The sequence below is a fragment of the Urocampus carinirostris genome, chromosome 8 (genome assembly GCF_059441175.1).
Source record: "Urocampus carinirostris isolate Australia breed hairy pipefish chromosome 8, RoL_Ucar_1.0, whole genome shotgun sequence".
Classification (NCBI taxonomy): Eukaryota; Metazoa; Chordata; class Actinopteri; order Syngnathiformes; family Syngnathidae; genus Urocampus; species Urocampus carinirostris.
In genome coordinates, this window is record NC_142356.1 from 27,076,364 (window position 1) to 27,097,336 (window position 20,973).

General features: G+C 40.3%; 1 protein-coding gene across 10 annotated transcripts in view; it reads right to left on the minus strand.

The window, feature by feature from the left end:
• Positions 1-20,973, minus strand: part of cacna1ab (calcium voltage-gated channel subunit alpha1 Ab) — a 145,784-nt gene that overhangs the window by 98,196 nt on the left and 26,615 nt on the right. For 8 of the 10 annotated variants that reach the window (XM_088342174.1, XM_088342172.1, XM_088342178.1 and 5 more), the window contains exons 1-2: positions 16,042-16,142; positions 15,837-15,976 (exon numbers count right to left, since the gene is read on the minus strand). In XM_088342174.1, coding sequence (XP_088198300.1) covers positions 15,837-15,976; positions 16,042-16,134 — 233 coding nt within the window. In that variant the 5' untranslated portion in view covers positions 16,135-16,142. Of the gene's footprint in view, positions 1-15,836; positions 15,977-16,041; positions 16,148-20,973 lie in introns of those variants that run through there. The other 2 variants (XM_088342184.1, XM_088342183.1) reach the window with 2 other exon arrangements.

Genomic DNA, 20,973 nt, shown 5'->3' on the forward strand with positions numbered 1-20,973 from the left:
AATTTAGAACAATGTAGAGAGTGTATAACAATCGAATGAATGGTTATAGGTAGCACGGTGAGCAGTGGTTAGCGCGTGTGCAGCACAGTTCCTGTGTGGAGTTTGCATGTTCTCCCCGTGTTTGCACAGGTTTGCTCCGGGCACTCCAGTTTCCTCCCACATTCCAAAAACATGCATGTTAGGTTAATTGGCCGGTCAAAATTGTCCCTAGGTGTGAATGAGCGAGCAAATTGTCTGTCCCTGTGTGCCCTACGACTGGCTGGCAAACAGTTCAGGATGTCCCCTGCCCACTGCCCGAGGATGGCTGGAATGGGCTACAGCACCCCGCGACCCTACTTAGGATAAATGGTGCAGATGATGGATGGATGAATGGATATATTGAGAGGTCTAGTGATTACACCAACAAATAAAATATCATAACTTCACACAAATATATGAATAGTCAAAATGTGCATCAATCATAACCAAATAAGTGAAGAAGATAAAAATGCGTAAAATAATAAAAAGGTTGTAGCTGAAAACTCATAAGATACTATTTCACTGTAAAACTGGTTTCCAGAGACTGAATAAAAAAATAATCTAGAAAGTACCCACACAACTTCCATCCATCCATCTATTATCTTCACCGCTTATCCTCAGTGGGGTGGTGGGGGTGCTGGAGCCCATCCCAGCTGCCTTTAGGCAGTTGGCAGGGGAGACCCTTAACTGGTTGCCAGCCAGTCGCAGGTCACACAGAAACAGACAACTCACTCGCTCGTTCACAACTAGGGACAATAAGGAGTAGGCAATTAACCTGGCATGTATGTTTTTGGAATGTGGAAGGAAACCGGAGTGCCTGGAGAAAACTCACGCAAGCATGGGGAGAACATGTAAACTCCGGATAGGAGGATTTGATACCATGAGCTCAAAACTGTGCCGCACACACGCTAACCACTCATCCAAACAACTTGTAAAAGGTCAATAGTCTGCATTCATATGGCGCTTTTCAAGTCACTGAAGACCTCCCAAAGCACAAAGCTTCATACTAGCCCATTAACACACCCACAGGGTTTTAGTGTCTTGCCCAAGGACACTTTAATATGTATCTTTGAAAACGGAAATCGAAATTGTGACCTCTTGGTCCTAAGACGAGCGCTCTACCTTCTAAGGTACTGTCTTTCTGGCAAAGAGGCCACGTTGATAAAAAATGGCGGTATCAAAATCACACTCCGGATAGTGCGAAAGCACAGTGTAAAATCACAGATTATTATATAGAGTGGTCTTTTATTCTGACAGGGTTCGGTATACAGGAATTCAGGTAGCGAGGCAATAATCGTGGGCCAAGAGGCAGGTAAGGGGTCGTAGTTTAAGTAAACCCAAACAGCAAAGCTGACAGTCCAAGAGTTCAGGCGGTGCTCGAGATCCGGTAGGGCAGTCAAGGTTTCGGTAAACCGGAATAACAAAATGCTAAAAAAACAAGTGCCTGGCATGGGACATGGAAGAAAAAAAAGTAGCACAGAGCCAATGAGACAGAGGGAGAATCATGAGAGGAGGGAAATCAAGACAAGTGAGCCCAGGTTTGAGAAGGAAAATTGAACCCGGAAATGTATGACCAAAGAAGGTAAGGTTGAGAGAGATAGGAGAGAGAGAGTGGGACCTACAGATAAACAGTAGTGCAGGACCATTGCCACACAAGCATGGGGAGAACATGCAAACTCCGCATAGGAGGCTATATGACCAAGTAGATTTACTTCATCGTTTCACTTTACATGTTGCTCAGGCAAACTACCGTCTATGCGTGCATTTTCTGTTAATTGTGCCTTTCAAGTAACTGACTGAAAAGTCCACTCGAACCAAGAAGCATGCTTCTTAAATCCGCGGTTGGTCTGCTTAATAGAAAAGCGACGCTGAGGGAATTCCCGCAACAAGAAAGTGGGCATCTCCTCTGAGGTGGCGGGTGAGAGATGAGTGGGCGGATGGAAGGAAAGTGATATTCCCGGATGTCCAAAGTGTGACATTCCTTCGCTTTGTTTGGACGTAACGATGACAGAGGTGCCAACGGCTGGGAAACACCTTGCAGGTACATACACTTAGGCAAATGCACATACATGAAGGCAATATAAACATGCTAGTGCCAGAGTTAAAATTTGACAGAGAAGGGACATGGACATGCCTTTCTGAAACATCAGATTAGGTGCAAAGTATTGAATAGGTGTTTGTGACCCTGGTATGCTCCTTAGGGGGCGTAAATCTGAATCTAATGGGACAGTATGTATTATTTGACCCCTAGATATCACTGTGTTGTGTAGTTCAACCCTTTATTCGTCATTTTTTGAGGTTTTTATGTACCCGTAGCAGCACGATGACGGACAATCTCGACAGCTTCCTTTAGGTGAGGCTCATTTCAAAGGTCTGGTACAAACCTCTGCCGGATGGCATAAGTAAAAGCACTTGTGAGATCAAGTGTCGTCTTTTTCACCCACAAATTCCACAGGTACCAAACATTATTGATAACAAGTTCAAACTGTTTTTTTAATGGATTACAGTTTTTTTGCCGCTAGGAGACGCAAAATAATACACACTGTCTCTTACATTGGCACATTGTCTTGAGTTGGGATTGTCCTCTAACAGAGAACAGTTCTTAAAGACAAAGATGAGAATAAGACCTCAAAAACTGGAATGGGCCAAGAAACCTTCAACACCTCACTTAAATATTAGACCTGACAGGGAAGAGGACAAAAACAAAAATCAGACTTGTGAAAGATTTGAAATTTAGCTTTAGGGCCTTGAACCAGAGCCTGGACTAGGGCAAGACTAAGAAAACTTCATAGGGATGCGGGGGAGGTCTTCAGGGGGCTCCCTCGCCGCCTCCTTTTGACCAGGTCTCTCCCCGCTTCGTGTCCCTGTTACCACGGCAACCACAGAGTCCTCGCTCTGCTCCCCGAGTCTCCACGGTTACCAGCCTGTGCTCATTCACAAGCGTTACCATGGCAGCGCAGCTCAGGCTCATTGATGGAATCTCGCCATCGCCGCGGCAACAACCACAGGATGCGGGGTCCCCGAGCAATCGATATTTATTTTCTTTTCATTACTGGCCGTCCACCCTTGTTGCCTGTTGCCTTGCCCCACCTGTCCGGTGCCCACACAAAATGAAAACACTTTGCATTGTGTTATAAGTGTCTTCCCTGATCGTATGGGGATGTTGGTTGCCCTCAGTCGGGGACCACGAGGGTACAGAATCTCACACTGTGTTGACACATGGCACTCCCACAATGTTGACTCTGCACGCATACACGCACGTTGGCGCTGCTGCACACTAACAAGGTACACCAAGGAGCCTCATGCATAATTGATCAAACGCGCAACGCGTAAACAAACAGGATAGGCTGAATTAGGGGCACTGCCCCACCAGATGTACCTGCTTTTCCCAATTAATACAGAGTCAAAACTGTAAACCAAAATTGTCTGAATCAAACTATGATCTCACTGCTCTAGAAAGTTGATAAGTCTATTCTGTTTGTTTCTGTTTTTAATATTGAACGCTTGCAAAGGAGATGCCTTTGGATGCCAGTTTTTTATTTTGACTATTATTCCTCTCTGTTGTTTGTTATTTTGACTAGTATACACTTTTTACATCATCTGCAGTACCAGCCAATAATGTTGCTATGCTTTGAATCCCACGCCCTTTTGGGCGGATCTGCTCTTTGTAACCTAGGAGAATAATAATTTAAAAAAGGGGTTCAGGGGAGGGCGTTTTTGAAGAGATTTCAAATTTTTTACCGTGAAGGTTTTTTTGGGCAGTCGTCTTGTTCTTGCAAGTTCAAAGTTCATTGAATTCTTCTCTCCTTATTTAGAGTGTCTGCTGAACTACAAACATTACAAAAGCCTACACTTATTTTGGTCACAAAAGCAAAGTTTACATTCTTTATTTTATGTTCACAGTTCATTGGGACACAACTCTGGACAACTTTGTCCACTGTGAAGATTCCTGGCCTTTTTGGGTTGCGGCAAAGTTGGCACCAGTCCATTCCTTGATGTTGTTGGCCCGATACTTCTTCGGTTTTCCTCTCCGTCTGCCCCCATGGACTGTCCCCTGAATGAATTGAATTAAGTGCCAAGCCCTAGTGGGAAGATGACCAAATCAAACATGGTCCTCGATCAAAATTCTGCCTCGCTCAGTTATATATATTGTACAAGCTGTCTCCTAATTTGGAGAGTTCACCGCCTGAAAAGAACTGGGAGAGGCTTGGGAGTGTCAGGCTTCCCTTTGCTAAGCTTTCACGGGGCGGAAGCACTCTGCCGCTCCCGAACCGCATTCTCCACCCTCTTTATTTTCTCACTCGGCCAATATTGCTGAGCTCAGCCGAGTGCTAAGGAGCGCACGATGAACCCCGGCGCCCTTCGCCATCTCCCAACCCGGCCCCTCTTCAAACCTGCTCTTTAATTGATCTTGAACCTTTCCATGCAGACTTGACAGAAAGCGGTTATCCTGTCACTTGTCAGGTAAACAAAGGTGGAGCCAGGAAATTTAGCTCTTTTTGATGACTTAATTCACTTACATTAACAGCTATTGACAGCTATTTTGGGTGACAGCAAGCGCGTCCTTGAATGTAAACAGTCGGCCAGACTGTTGTTTGTATGTTGTTTGTGACTTTACCAATTACTTCTAAGTGTTGCTGTCAGGTTAGTGGAGGCCAGAGCACAAGCATTACTTGCGATGCGACCTTTGGAGATAGTGGACACGCGCCCCAAACCCTTGACGAAAATTTTGCACTGTTTCCCAGCCAAAATTAGCTCAAAAGAAAGCCCTAAGCATCCCTATAAGCCAGGCCAAAAATAATGCACCCTTATTCTGTGAGTGGAGCAGAGATAGAATAGAATAGAATAGAATAGAATAGAATAGAATAGAATAGAATAGAATAGAATAGTGTTTATTGTCATTAATATCAACGTTGTGAAACATTGTATAAAACAAAATTAGACACGGCACTCCAGGGTAAAACATGCTTAGAAAAACTGGCCTAAGTTATCATAATAATGCAATGATAAATAATAGTAAATTGTAACAATATGGCAATGAAAATAAGTGCGATAACGATTAGCGGACGGACGGAACGACAGATAGATAGATAGATAGATAGATAGATAGATAGATAGATAGATAGATAGATAGATAGATAGATAGATAGATAGATAGATAGATAGATAGATAGATAGATAGATAGATAGATAGATAGATAGATAGATAGATAGATAGATAGATAGATAGATAGATAGATAGATAGATAGATAGATAGATAGATAGACAGACAGAGCAAAAGGCAAACCTCCAGGGATGGCCGGGGCACACTAAGACACCTTGCCATTCACCCGCTGAAACAAGTCCCAGATATCCGCTTATTTGAACCCTAACCCCTACACTCTCCAGCGCGTATGGGTCTTCTTAGTACGTCAATGAATATTTGTTTTCCTAATTTAGCCCGAAACATTTAATGACAGCCAGACCATAACTTTGATCGCTAATTTAAGTGTCAATCCCAATAATAATGAGATAACTGTACACCTGTTCAAGCATGGCCGCTACTATTTGGGTTGTCCAAATGTTGTTCACGTGGTTAGGAACTATCTATAGACGTCTATGAGAAATAAAAAAAGTCAAGGACAAGCAGCCGCAGAGTTATCAGCGTTAGCATTAGCATTGTTATCGGCCCTCGTCAAGTGAGACTGTTGCAGTCAAGGCTGTGAACTGATGCTAAGCTAGCTCTGTCATCAGTAACATGGGAGACTTCATTTTCTCTCCTAGCAGCTATTATTAATACTAATTTGGTAACGTGCAGTAAGCCATTGTGGTGTTTTGGGACAAAAGCAGCAAGAAGTTGGTATGAAGTGGATATTTGGGTTGAATTTCTGGCTTCATAATTCAAACAACTACTAAAAAGAAAAATTGCTCAGAGAACCCCAAATGACTATTCTTTTAAAACTCAGACAATCATTCCAACAATCACACAAAAAGACAGACCTAAGCTTTCATGGTTGCCACGGCGCCCAGTTGGCCCCGCCCAATGACACCAGCTGAAACACGTTGACAGCTTGCTGCCGGACTACTTAAACGCGGTCTTGCAAGTTGCCTGGAGTCAAATCGTCTGCAAAACTCCTGCTAGACTCTGTGTGATATGCCAAGTCCTGTAAATTTGCTTGTGTTCGATCCTGTTTCATTTTCGGCCCGATCTGTTTGATTTTGACCACTCTTTAGTTTTGATTTCGATCCACTTCTGCGACCATCTATCCCCGGATCGAGTGGGTGCGCACTCCTCCTCTCCCTATTAAACTGTGAGTAACGTTACGCGATTGGGTTCTCATTCCTGTTTCCTGTCCTGGTTCGTGACAAACCGCACAACCAAGTCTCATGTTTTTTGAAAAAAGTCAATTCGGGGTACGCCTCCTGATGTGCATCTTTTCTGGTGACAGTTGTTTTTTTTTTTTTCGTTTAAGGATATCTTTTCCTATTTTGCTATTTTACATTCCTGTTCTTTTTTAGGGGAAAGTGTGACACATTTTTGAATATCAACAAGACCATTTTAGCTTTAAAAGCTTATATACCGTAAATTCCTTTCATAGAGACAGCCGTTAAAATGAATTGAACTTAAAACAAAAAATCTGTTAATGGGATAAGGATACACTTTTTCCTTGAAAATCTAGTGAAAGTATATTATTACAGACGAAAAAATACAATTAAATGCAAATGTAAATTCCTTTCATAGAGACAGCCGTTAAAATGAATTGAACTTAAAACAAAAAATCTGTTAATGGGATAAGGATACACTTATTCCTTGAAAATCTAGTGAAAGTATATTATTACAGACGAAAAAATACAATTAAATGCAAATTTACATCAACACTTGCACACACCTAAAACATTGACTGAGCCTGACGATAAGCGATATGTCCAAAAATTGGACGAGCTGCGACGTTTAAAGTTGTGGGCTCGCTGCAACCTTTTAGCTGATGGCGTTGGAGGGCAGAAAGGCAAGGTCTACAGGAGAACCAGGCGGCCGTAAACGACTGCAGAGCAATAAAGCTAATTGAAGTGATGGCAAAGGGACAATTTCAAGCCAGGTACTCTCACTCTCTCCTCTCCGACCTCATTTTGCTGGACGTCATGTAGCCGCGTCAACCCCTTCTTGGGTGAATACGGTTTGATTTAACGGGGACATCTTGTACTTTTCCTGCTAGAAATAGCCTGCATGCTTGCATAGTTATTCAGAGTCTGGTTAAATTAGGTTACGGTTAAACTTATCTTACTGCTGTGTATATATTAGCTGATACAACCCCAAAAGGTTCAGTGTCCAATATGTTTTCGAAAGACGATCCGAGATATAATGCTCTGAATTTTAGTGAGGCTGACAATATCAAAATTCTGTGAACAGAAAATGTTGTATCGGATAAGACTCTGAGTACGGATTAAATTAGGTTGCTTTAGCAGCATAAACTGGTCAAAGGGGTAAATATTTGTCAAAATACATTTCAACTCCAAACTTGGCCCGTGAAGAAAACCGATTGAAAGGACACCAGGATAATCGTAATTCTAAATGGCCAGCTTGGAACCAAAATGGCAAATTTTACATATTTATGTGGCTGTAAAAAATTCCATGTTACTAAGGTAGGCAACACTGGCATAGGGAGTAAAATGACTAACTTCAAATTTTGATTTTCACCAAAACAACTAAAAATTAAAAAAAGACCCAATGGAAGTGTTTAGTCAGGCCTGACTTCTTGAAACTGCTTTGAGTCCACTCATGATTGCTATACAAGTGAAGGAAAAAAAAAGAAAAAAAAATTGAACTGCTCACTAGATGGGTGCTGTTGACCCAAATAACATATGAGTCCAACTGACCGGAAAACTGCAACTTCACACACCCCAGGAAAAAAAAACGGTTCTTGAGGGGATATTCATTGGGTTCAAATCGCTGCATATGATTTTTTTTACGAAAACAATCAGGGGTAAATATATATATCCATAGAGGTAAGCGTTCTATTTTTCAACAGCAGGGGCCGACAGCTTTCACTGGTTTACCCCTTCCGCATCATACGGGTGCCCTGCCCATCCCAGTATGCTTAACTTGTTTGGGTTGTTTGGACATTTGGGTTGGCCATGGTCCAAAAATTTTGTGTGTGTTTTTTGCTACTTTTCTCTTTTTTATTTTCTTTGTTTTTGTATGCGTTTGTCTTGCTGTCGGTCACCCCTCTCGAGGGATATGACCAGGGTAGATAGATACGTAGATAGATGCTTTATTATAACCATAAAACTGTAATAATGTAAACTGATGTTTTGAGAACGTTTAGAAAGTCTTCCCATGATAGACAGTGATGTGCAGTCAGGGGAGGAAGACGAGGCTGTGCCTCATTTGTCATCATGGAAACATTAAATGTAAAATCTATTAAATAGTCGTATTTATTCGGTGTTAAAGTTTTTTTCTAATTTAACTGCACAATTTTTGATTTTCTTTTTTTCAAACTACTGAATTTTCTCATTATATCATGAAAATTATAATACAATTAGTATGTCACAAATTATTGTGCTGTGTGTTTGTAGATTCATAGTAAGAACAGCAAATCTCTTGCCTCATGACAGAGGGGAATGTGTAACCAAGGATTATCATTTGCTGCACACCTCAGCGCCAAACAATAGAATCAATGATAGCATTAGCAAGCTAACATCAAGTGGGCCAATCCGGGAAGGTTTTTCTTGTTGCATGGCTCTTTTTTTTATTACAGAGTATTACCTGGCTATTGATGCTTTAATTCAATATGAGCAGTATTTCAATTATAAGTTAAGATGAGAAAATAAAATGTTTTTCATGTTCTACCGTTTATAAATCGCTTTCTTTCTCCGCCACTCCAATGATGAAGAAGATATATCTTATTTTCCAAAACCCTACAGTGCCTCACCAGACACAAACCTCACTGCACGTCACGGCTACGTGTGATGCTGCGGATGTAACAAAATCCAAAAGTCGTGATCTATTACTAACAATATAACCTTGACACTGCTGTAATAATGACAATATTTTTGAGAAATTTGAGAAAAAAAGTTAACAATACAGTCAAAAGTCCAATAAAATACATATTATATTATTAAAAACTAAAATATTATTATTTTACACAGTGTGAAAACAATTCTAATGTTCAGTATTTATATTTTATTGTATCCTATTTATCCTGCGACTGTCTGGCAACCAGTTCAGGGTGTCCCCTTCCCACTGCCCGTAGATAGCTGGGATGGGCTCCAGCACCCCGCGACCTTAACGATGATAAACTGTGCTGAAAAATGGATGGATGAATGTCTTATTTTTATAATTTGCAAAAAAAATTGTGAATTTAAATGTCACAATAACATGGTAGATAGATGCTTTGTTATAACCATAATACTCTAATACTGTAAAACTTCAAAGACCATAAGATTTATTTTCAATGATATCTTTTATGTATTGTTTTCTTGCTTTGCCAGTCAAATGATGAATAAGATGTGAGTTCATTCATTTTTAAATCTGACTGTGCCTCACCAGACACGAACCTTACTGCACGTCACTGGGAAAGACAAATCAAATGTCACGTTTCCTAGATAAACTGGTTGTAGAGGCTAAAGATGAGGTAAATCAAGTTGCATTAAAGGTGTCATAGAGAGAAAGGGTTAAGAAATCCTCATTGGAGACAATTTTTTTCCGCATGCATGTATTTTGCCGTGCCCTGTAAGAAGACTCATGTCACTGTGTGGAATGTTCCTAATTGGAGCATACAAGAAAAGTAAAACATGTGATAATACCTCTACACACACTATCATAAACACATCTCTATACTGAAACATTTGATATGAATAGAAATAGGGCCTGAAAGTCCATAAATTGGCTTTGCATAGTAATTGTGTGCATCGTTTTGAAGTGTGTGCATATGTGTAGAGAAGAGCATATGATAACAGCAGTGTGTGTCAGGCAGGCTTGGCTGCTGGGTGATTGATCATGAGGAGCAGGGAAAAGCAGGTTACTGCAGCACTCGCTTGGAAATGCGCACAAACGCACAAACACTCACACACACGCACACTCCCCTCCCCCTTCTTCCCTCTCCTTCCATCTCCATCTTAGTCCCGCCTCCTTCCTCAGATGCTCTCTGTCTAGTTATACATCACTCTCACTACCTCACCCTCCCTTCCGTTCAGTTCCGTAGCGGAAAAGAGACGGGTTTGTCACGTGCACTCTTTTTCTAACCTCTTTAGCCTTTTCGTCTTCTTCTCTTTTATTTACACTGTCGGGTCGGGCCTCTTCGAGCCTGTGCCAAGGACATACCTGTCAACCTCCACGGCTCCATGCCCTTACAAACTGTCCTATTTTCCCTTACAAAATACAAAATAATCTTACACCATATTTTTTTTTTCCAAATTTGATTATTTATGTAGTTTAACATGTTATATTGTACATGTGTTTCATTATGTCATATTTATTGTTAATTAACATTTTGTTGTGAGATCCTGAGTTGCCCGACAAGAATTACGTTTATTATAAAAAAGTTCAAAAATTAAGTCGCTTGGACGTTCACTGTAGAAGGAAAAAATACATGCAAATATAATTAAGTAGAATAATACATTTTCTTATTCAAATTATTAATTCATTTTCTGCATTTAATTATTGTTGGTAATATACTGATTAAAGGGATAACCACAAACCTGTCTTTTTTCATTTTCTCATTTTATACTTCCTTTTTTACTTAATTTCTTTATACAACATAATAATTCGTAATATAATGCATCAAAGCAAGTGAGCCGTTTGAGAGCCCGCTCTCTTTAATGAGTTGAGCCGAAAAAGCCGGTTCTCCAAAAATAGACGGACTTCCCATCACTACATCAAACCGCTCGCTTCGTTTGCAAAGAAAAAAAAACAATACTGAGATAGAGGCTTCCGCGGCGAACTCGTTTGACTTGATTGATTTGCCGTTTCATGATAGTCGTTGTATACCGGATGGTACCCATAACTGACAAATTTGCGTTTTTTTGTACAGATTTTCTCGTACGTCGTACACGTCTTAAAATGCATAATAAACGCACTTTGTACCGCAAAACCGTACGTGTTGACAGGTATACAAGGAGGTAGAGCGTTCTGGCTTTAAAAGACTGTCTTAGATGGTAAACTTAATTATGAAGACGCCAATTACGTTCGAAAATTGTCCGCAGGTTGTCGGATAAGATGCTTTTTAGGTTTTAAGCAACAATTAAACGACCATTGGGTGAAAACGCACATCTAAAATGAGCAGTTACAAACAACAAAATGTTCCAGAGCCCATGTCCAAAACAGCAAGTTCGGTGTTATTTTGACATCTGGACTTTTGAAGGCCACAAACATAATTTTCATTAACTGACTGCTATTAATGTCGCTGGGCATTCATGACTTAATTCAGCCCTTACATTTTTTCCCCACTGGAATGCGAAACATGGTAAACATCAATTGCATCCAAAAATGTTTTATGTCCCAAAAGGAAGTGAACTAAATTTCTCATGCAAACTGTTACATTCAAAAGTTTGGTAGGCATCTAAAATAAAAGAAGAAAACATCAATAGTTTTTGAACTTGCAAGAAGGGCGGGAGAGGGGCCTACAGATAAGAGAATTTCATCCAAAATACTCCTCGGTACCTCTTTTTATTGACTCTTTTAGGTTACCAAAACAGATCAGCCCTGAGGGGTGTGGAAATTCAATAATTGGCAACATGATTGGCCAATAGCAACAATGATGTAAGCATAAGAACAATGAACAACAATGGACAATAAAATAGAGAAAATAAAGACCTGGCATCCCATGAAATCTTTTTTAGATTTGTCCAGTATCAAAAGCCTGTAGGAGCAATATGGCCAGCAATTATGTCTGGTCCCTCAAGGTGATGCTTGTTTTACATAATCTCATCTCATCTCATCTCATTAGCTGTACCGCTTATCCTTATTAGGGTCGCGGGGGGGCTGGAGCCCATCCCAGCCATCTACAGGCAGTGGGCAGGGGACACCCTGAACTGGTTGCCAGCCAATCGCAGGGCACACGGGGACAGACAACTCACTCGCTCAGTCACACCTAGGGACAATTTGGACCGGCCAATTCACCTGAAATGCATGTCTTTGGAATGTGGGAGGAAACCGGAGTGCCCGGAGGAAACCCGTGCAAGCACGGGGAGAACATACAAACTCCGCACAGTAGGGCCGGTAGCTGGATTTGAACCCACGCAGGAGGTTCCCACGACCTCAGAACTGTGCCGCACACGCGCTAACCACTGTGCCGCCGTGCTGCCCTTGTTTTACATAATATGATTTCAAATTTCTTGACCTATGAGTTCTTTACAAAAAATCTTTCTTAATAATCTGTGGTCTGTGCAGCCCTTTGAGACTCTTTGTGATTAAGGGCTATACAAATAAACGTGAAATGTTCACATGTTAACATATGTCACTACATTACCGGCCAAGAAGTTAGCATGCTTGCCTTTGTGAAATCAAACAAAATGCATATATTATTACTTTACGAAAATCCGTATGTTAAAAGAAAACAGCCAAAAAGGTACCAAATACTATTGCTTCAGTATATATTAAAGTTTTAGTTAATTTCATAACAATATTAGCAGTTTAATTGCAAATAAACAGAAATACTGTATATATATATTTTCTGTTTAGCTTTTCAGCATTGCCCTATTGGTGCATTTCTGAACCGTTGTCATAACAACGAATTCGGGATCTGATGCCCCCCTCAACCACTCCCCCATGTCCTCTCACCAAGATGACATTTCACTTTGGCCCGGTGGATGCTCCCTGCAGTGGCACTCAGATCATGCTGCCGAGGGGCCGTGTGCACGAGTGTGTGCATGTACATGGGGTCCTCATTAGAGGTGCATGCCACGCACTGTCAAAGTAGGGCCATTGCTGTGTGTGCGTGTGCGCTGTTCCTCCCTTGACAAACACTATATCTTGTTACCATCTACCACCCAGCACCATCCTCCCCATTCTCTCTAAGGGCCACCATATTTAGATCACGCGACAAAAACACACACACTGGTGCACTCCATACCACCTGCCGCCTACGCGTGCAGGCAGGAACATTCACATACATGCGGCAGAACCAAAATGGTACAAAACAACAGGAGCAATATACAGATTAACAAACAAGATTATCCCCAAATCTTCAAATTAAGATAATTATACTTGTAACATACAGACGCTCCCCTACTTACGACCATTCGACTTAAAAACGGTGGATACGCACATTTTTTCGGGACGTCGAAAAATATCCGGACATTGCTGTTAGTTAGATTTTGTATTGTGTCCACCTTTTTCCGAGTACAGGACAATATTGTAGTGCTTCTTTTCGCTGCTACCAGCATGTGATGGCGCTGTGAGAGGTCACCCAGCATCCACCCCGGAGAAGAAATCCAGCTTCCTCTTCCTAGTTCGTGTGTAAACATACTATACTGTATCTTCAGTACGCGAATAACTTTGACATTTTTATTCTTCAATATCTTGTGCATCCATTCAATATGGTTGGTGTAAAGTGTAAAGAAAGGGCGAGCCATTTCAATTGAAATGAAAGTGGAATAAGAAAGCTTGATGCGGTTGGAAAAATTGTTGAATCGCTTTTTTTGGCCACTTTCTATCACAGAGGAGGAAGTTGCCTAACTCTTGAACCTTATCCTCCAAAAGTAAGTTAAATTCAACTTTATTTATCTTTATAGAGCTTATTATTTATTAAACGTTTAGGTTTTTAGTACAAAACAATACAGGTTATATATACAAGCCTTAAACATACTTATATAAACCTTAAACATGCGTTCCATACAAAATATAGCACTGAAGCAACTTACAAAAAATTCAACTTACGAACAATCCCGTTTGTAAGTAGGACAGCGTCTGTATAGTCTAAAGCAGTGTTTTTCAACCAATGTGCCATGGAACCTCGTTTATTGTGCCAATTAAATATTTGCAATCAAACTTGCCATTGGTCAATTTCTCTGCTTACTTCTAGTGATCAGCTGAGTAACTGTAAGATTCATCCACATCAATAATCTTGAAAGGTCTACTTGCATTTTTTTTTTGTGGTCTGATACACATGTTTTGCAGACATGCTTGACTTTTTGCGCAAAAATGTGATTACATATTTGGAGGGCTTGATGAAATCGAAACAGGTTGTATTAAAGTGCTTCATGCGGTTGATTGGGCCCCCTTGATTTTCCATGGTAGGTAACCCAATATTATTGCTAGATGGTGTAGGTTTTATATTTACACAAAATAAACAGGGCAAACCAGGCTGTCTAAAATAGAATTTAAGTCTGTTTTAAAGCATTTTTAAGTGGCCGAATATTTGTAAAAAATAGTAAACATGCCAAACATACTTTGCATGTTTTAAATCAGTGTTTTTTAAACCGTGTGCTGAGCCAAACTAGAGTGGAAATTGGCCAATTTATGTACTTATTTTAAAAAGGGTCCTTCAGTGATAAAAAAAAGTAAGTGTTACATTCATCCAGGTCAGTAGAAGGCAGCGCATAATTACTTTTTCCCTTTTTAATGTAATAATTATCTTCTTATGAGGTAATAGAGGGAAATACAGTATATTAAATAACTTAGTTTGTTTGATGAAGCTGTTTAAAAAACGTACCGCAGAAATAATAACATACATCTAGTAAATGCTGACTTAATCTATCTTTCACGGTTGCAATGGCGCCCAATTGGTCCCCGCCGTGTGGCACCAAGTTCTGTGACAGTTGCCACGGTACCAAACTGGCCCCGCCCATGGACACCAGCTGAAACACGTTGACAGATTGCTCCCTGACTACATAAACGCTGTCTTGTGAGTCGCCTGCTGTCGGAGCGTCTGCAAAACTCCTGCTAAACTCTGTTGTGATACGTCAAGCCCTGTGGATCCCCGCTTTTGCCTGTGTTTTTGCTCTTGTTTTGCTAAGCCCCGTGAATCTCAGTTTCTGCCTGTGTTTTGCTCCTGTTTTGTTCTCGCCCCGATCTGTTTTTGATTTTCTGACTTTGACCACTTCCTCGATCCGATCAATCTACTTCCGGGACCAACGATCCCCGGATCGAGTGTGCGCTCATTCCTCTGATCCCCAATAAACTGTGAGTAAAGTTACGCGAGTGGGTTCTGCTCCCTGTTTCCTGTCCTGGTCCATGACACAATCAGTATTTTTTGTTTTACTAAAATAGATAAAACAAAAAAAAATAATGACATTTTTGAATTTAAAAACACGAGATGGAAAGAATAAGACAGGTTAAAAATACAATAAAATCCAAAATTGTTGCAAAATGATTTACCGAAATTTATAATCATATCTCGCTACAATGCGGTTTCCTTTTCAGGGTTTTGCTAAGTCACAGATTTGCCACATGCATTGTGTTCTGCATTCTGATTTGCGTAACAGCCACCCAAATAGTACAGTATTTATTTGTTTAAAATATATTTATATAGTACTATTATTTGTTAAACAAAGGCTTGAGCCCGTTAAATAAATGTGTTTTCAGCGTATGAGTATGTATTGTATAATAATTACAAAAAAATAAGGTTTCTACTTCACATTGTCTGGTTATCACAGTTTTTTGAGGAGGGGGGAGGGGGGCGTAACTGAGGGTTCATCGTGTATATATAACAATAATAAAATAGCAGGACAAATCCAAATCTGAAAAAGGAGAGCCAGAGCCCTTCCTTTGTATTTGTAAATTAAAAAATAAACCCCCATGAAAAAATCCTTCAAAAAATGGAGAAAAATGACACGTTACAAACCAGCTTTCAAAATAATAAAGCAGCCAAGCCACAAAATCAGAATGAAAAAAACTCACCCGGTGAGTACGACCACAAAGTCCATGACGTTCCAGCCATTGCGCAAATACGAGCCCTTGTGCAGCGCGAAGCCCAGCGCCAATATCTTGATGCCTGACTCGAAGCAGAAGATGGCGATGAAGTAGGGCTCCGTGTCCTCCTGCAAAAAGAATTAAGACGTTTTAGCGGACAAACTGGAGAGGCGACGAGATATTCGTGCCCTACCAGTCGCTCGGACAGTGGCGTCTTGTCGTCGTCGGGCAAATGCTGCTCCAGTGCCAGCACGATGCAGTTGGCAATGATTGTGGTCAGGATCATCCATTCAAAAGGAGTGGTTCTTCGTTAAGGTCAACAGCAATGATATTCAGTCAAATAGACTAACAAGAAAAACCTGGACATATAGTATTGCGAATTTACGAGTGCACTCAACGTTTTTTTTTGTTAAGTGTCCCGCATTTAAGACTTGTATGGCCGCGTATATGGACACACTTTGTCTTTTAATCAATAAAATGTAATTAATGAAGTGCCCTGAGACTGGCCAGCAACCAGTTCAGGGTTTACTTGTGACTCCGAGAGCCAAGAAGTCTGGAGGCTTGAGGGAGTTATGGAATGCCCTGCCTCCGCAGATAACATCTGCAACCTCAATGGAAGTTTTTAAATCGAGGCTTAAGACACACTTCTATTCCAAAGCTTATGATTGATGCCCACCTCATATTCTGTATTGTGCTGTCTTTTTCCGACTGCCTGCCTGGTGGTGATACGAAGGAGAAGAGTCAGCGGACCATTGTTTGACCTGATGCATGTGAACGCCAGCATGGACCAGCTGGCAGAGATGGGAAGCTGCGTTGTGGCCGTCATAGACTTTCTGGACTAGTTTACAGGCTGGGGGCTTCACTGCTGTCATGCACTTTCCGAACAATTTTTCAACATGTTACCTAGTGTTTACTATGTTTGTGTACTGTAATGCTAAATGTAATTCACCCTGGTCATCCTGAAAGGGGGATACCACTTGTGAGGTCCCTTCTCAAGGTTTCTATTTTTCCTCACGCTGAGGTTTTGAGTTGTTCCTTGCCCGCATGTTGGTTTAAGATCAGGTAATTGTGTCAGTGTAATCTTGTGCAGTTCTTTGAGACATTTTTGTGATTAAGGGCTATATAAATAAATGTGACTTGACTTGACTTGGTTTACCCTGCCCACTGCCCAGACAGCTAGGGTGGGCTCCAGCACCCCAGCGACTTTACTGAGGATAAACGGTGCAGATAAAGGATGGATGGATGGATAATTAACGAACAATAGTGCCTCTCAGTGACATGTGGTGATGTTTGTGTATTATTGTCTTAACTTATGAATGACTTGTGCACTGCCCCTTTTCAATAAAAGCATCAATAGATAGGAAAACCGCAGTGTAACTGACTGGCAACCTGTATCAGAATGGATGAACTGCCCAGTGATGGCTGGGATGGGCTCCAGCGGACCCCCAACCCTAGTGAGGATAACTGGAGCAGAAAATGGATGGATGGGTGGAAAGATAGATAATACTGCATTATGAAAAATAAATTAATGCAACAGGAAAAAAATAGTTGCTGTTAGCTTGTTAATACTATCACTAATTCTGTTGTTTGGGATTAAGGTGTGCAACAAATCTTGGTCCTTCTGCCATGAGGCAAGAGAATTGCATGCCTCACAAATATTTTGAAAATTACGTGAAATAGAATACTTGTATGCATATAACCGTTTAATATACTTTTTTGGTGGTATGATGTCCATCTGCTGCCACCCTCATCAGTGTGGATGAACCTCTCTCAGGTCCCTTTCTTTGCATGGTTAGTCTGTGCCCTACCTAATGGTATTTATTTTATCATTTTGTTTTTATTCTTATTTTGGTTTTTTTGTTATTCATATTTATATTTGTGTGTGTCAGTGTATTTGGAGTTTCCAGTTGTAAGTTGAGTAAAAAGGAGGGGATTTTGTTTTCTCACTGATCACTGAATGCTTTTATACAGCACTTTGCGCTAAGGTTTTGGTGATGATGGACCCAACATAACATTTTGAGTGTCAATTCATTACCTGAAAAGTGTTCTACAAATCATTTTGATTTTGAAGTAAGGTGTAGCAAATCCAGCTGGTTGGATGCTGGCTCGATTAGGACCTGGCTGAATCAGAATTTTGGTCCCTCTAAAGTTGGACCCTTTTGTACACTGCCTGGCTTTAACAGAACTGAGTCACCCTGGGGGGGTTGCCAAGGCAACCCATGAATACAAATATAACATGAATATCCTTTGTTTTACAATTGAGAGATAACATTACACCTCACAGCCATTTGCTACCAATAATTCAATCCCTTTAGATAATTGAATAAAAGCATTGTATTTACTGCAAATGTTTTGACATGACCTTCTTTGACATTGCAAACAGGTAATTAATATTTCAATAATTAGTTTTTGTTGTGTGTACGGACAGCTAGGTTAAGTTCCTGTGAAGTCTAACTGGGAGCGAATGAAAGAGAAAGGGAAGTCGGAGGGGGGGCAGTGGCAGTTCATGTCTGTGTGAGTCTTCCCCTAATGCAAATCGGAATGCTGATCCACAATTGAGTACAGTGGTTCCTCTACTTACAAATCTCTCTACATACAAAGTTTCAGGTTGCGAAGTACCTTGACGCAAAATCATTGCCTCTTGTTACAAAGGCGTTTCAAGATACAAAGTCAAAAATACAGCCGCTATAGGCCGCTTCCAGAATTCCGGGAACGTAAACAAACTGGCTATCACTTAAAATCTGCCTTGCAACCCAGTGCGAATGTATGTGTCCCAGCATGCTCTTTGTGTCACCGTCACAGTTCAGAGACAAGGAGGATAAAGTGCTCCAGCAAAATAGAGGGGAGAAGGAGGCAGCCATCATTCACACAGCCCAAATTAAAGACCTTTTAGCAAAATTCCATTAAGCCCCAAAATTTGTGAAAAGGAATGACCAAAAAAAAAGTGACATTATGATGTCTGATTCGCACATTCTTGAATTGTCAAAAGCCGGTGAAAGCAGACATTATTGGTTACGTTTTTCAAGAAACACGGGGCAAAAAGGTAAATTAATATTTTTATTGTATCCTTTAATTTTAGTTTTTTTTACATTATGTGCCTTTTGTGTTGTATGTAGTGTGGTAACCTAATTTTTACATGTATTATTTCATGTACGGATGCTCTTTTATAACTTATTGAAAAAATATTGTTCTATACTTTTGCAGGGCTTGAAACGGATTAGCGCAGAATGCCTTTCTACTTCATATTGTGTTACTCATTACATTTACTCATTACAGCTAAAATTAATTGCGTTCCAGGAATGCATTCTTTTGTAACATGTTACTCCCAACGCTGGTCATAGCCAGACAGAAGCAGAACCTAGGTGTTTACTTTTTTTATAATTCACAATTTTTATTGAATTTTTGATGATTATTCGTGACAAATAAAATCCCATCCCCCAAAAAATCCAAAACAGACAGGCAAAGTTCATCATGTGGTGATAAAAAAGTTAAAAACAGTTTACTTAACAAGTAATGTGGTGCAATGTACTACGAGTTACGTGTTACAGAGTGTAGTTGGGATAGAAAGTTGCTAAAGTACTCCCGTCACTCATTAGACACATTCAAACCGTTTACTCTCCCCAGCATTGTTCACAAGAAATTGCGACAATCACTAGTGTTTTCTAAATGTTTATGGCTGAGCTATCCAGGAACTTCCAGTTTCTCAGAATTGTCCGAGTGCAGGTCATGAGTCCAGTCTTTAGAATGTCCAAATAGGGCACCACAATTCTGTATCCGAGAAAACACAGTCTTTGTGATTTTGGAATAATACACTTCAACCATTTTTCCAAAAATCCAACAGCATTTTCCCATAAGGAAGCTATTTTGGAACATAACCACAAAGCAGTTGCCGGCCCAGCCATAAAGTTGCCTGCCTAATTTTTCACGACTTAAAACACAATAAGACGACTAATAGCAAAAAATAAAAAAACATTGTTGCAAAGTATTAAGGATTGATAATCAGAATATATAACAGAACAACACTTTAAAATTAAGTTTATTATTAATCTACTTATAACATTCATTGCATGTATATGACACGTTTTCCATCTGCCATCAGTATGTACTCATCTTTATTCTTGCAATGTTTGTGTTGCGTCGTCTGCTACAAGCCACGTGAACTCCTCTTTCCACGATGCTTTTAATGTACGTTTATGTTTTGTAGCGTCATAAATTTTGTTAGCTTCTTTTGAATCTTTTTTCTGGGTCTGAGCTTTTGGCTTGACTCCTGGTAAGGATATGTCAGAGCTTACAGTTTCCTCGTGCTTGAGAAGATAAGCAGGACATTGTGGTATTTATTCCACAACAGCAAGCAAACAAGAACGCGGCTCCATTCAATACAACATGACAATGAACAATTAGCAAAACAAAAAATGGTGCTTGCGTGATGGCGTCACACAATGGAATACGTCTTACCGCATTACCACGAGTAAGAGCGCTATTATTTTGACAAATCTTAACAATTCCTAACCACTTATCCATTTTCTTGTGTTCTCTGTGCGTTTACTTTGGAAACATATATGGAAATGCACAACCTTATAACCCTCAGGAAAGTCCAGAAGCACGAAGTATGCAAATTGCCAAACGAACTGAAATTCCAAAATTTCCAAACAAACCGAAATTCCAAAATTTCCAAAACAAACAAAGATTTTGAAAGCGTAATAAAACGTTTTATTTGTAAAAATAACAATAATAATAATAATAATTTGAGAGAGAAAAAAAACCCAAAGATTTTTTTTTTCTTGAAAAAGTTGTCGGCCACCCGGGCAGAGACGTTTCGTAAGTTGTACGCCCGACGTCAAAAATGCACGCCCCGGGAGGACATTGTTTCAGACACTGCACAAAGCATGTATCAATAGTCCTATTCCCAAAAAATTAGATGGAATGAAATAATATCTATTGATTATTTTGAATTGGATACATTTAAATCTAGCTTCTCTTCCATAGTCCTCTGACCTGGAAAGAATCCCCTCCCATGTTTTCATATCAAAGATACAGGATAGGTCTACATTTTTATTTTTCCCAGGTGTTTTCCTGTGATGCATGTGTGATTCAGTGCCTGAGTAATGGCCACCGGAGGGTCTAC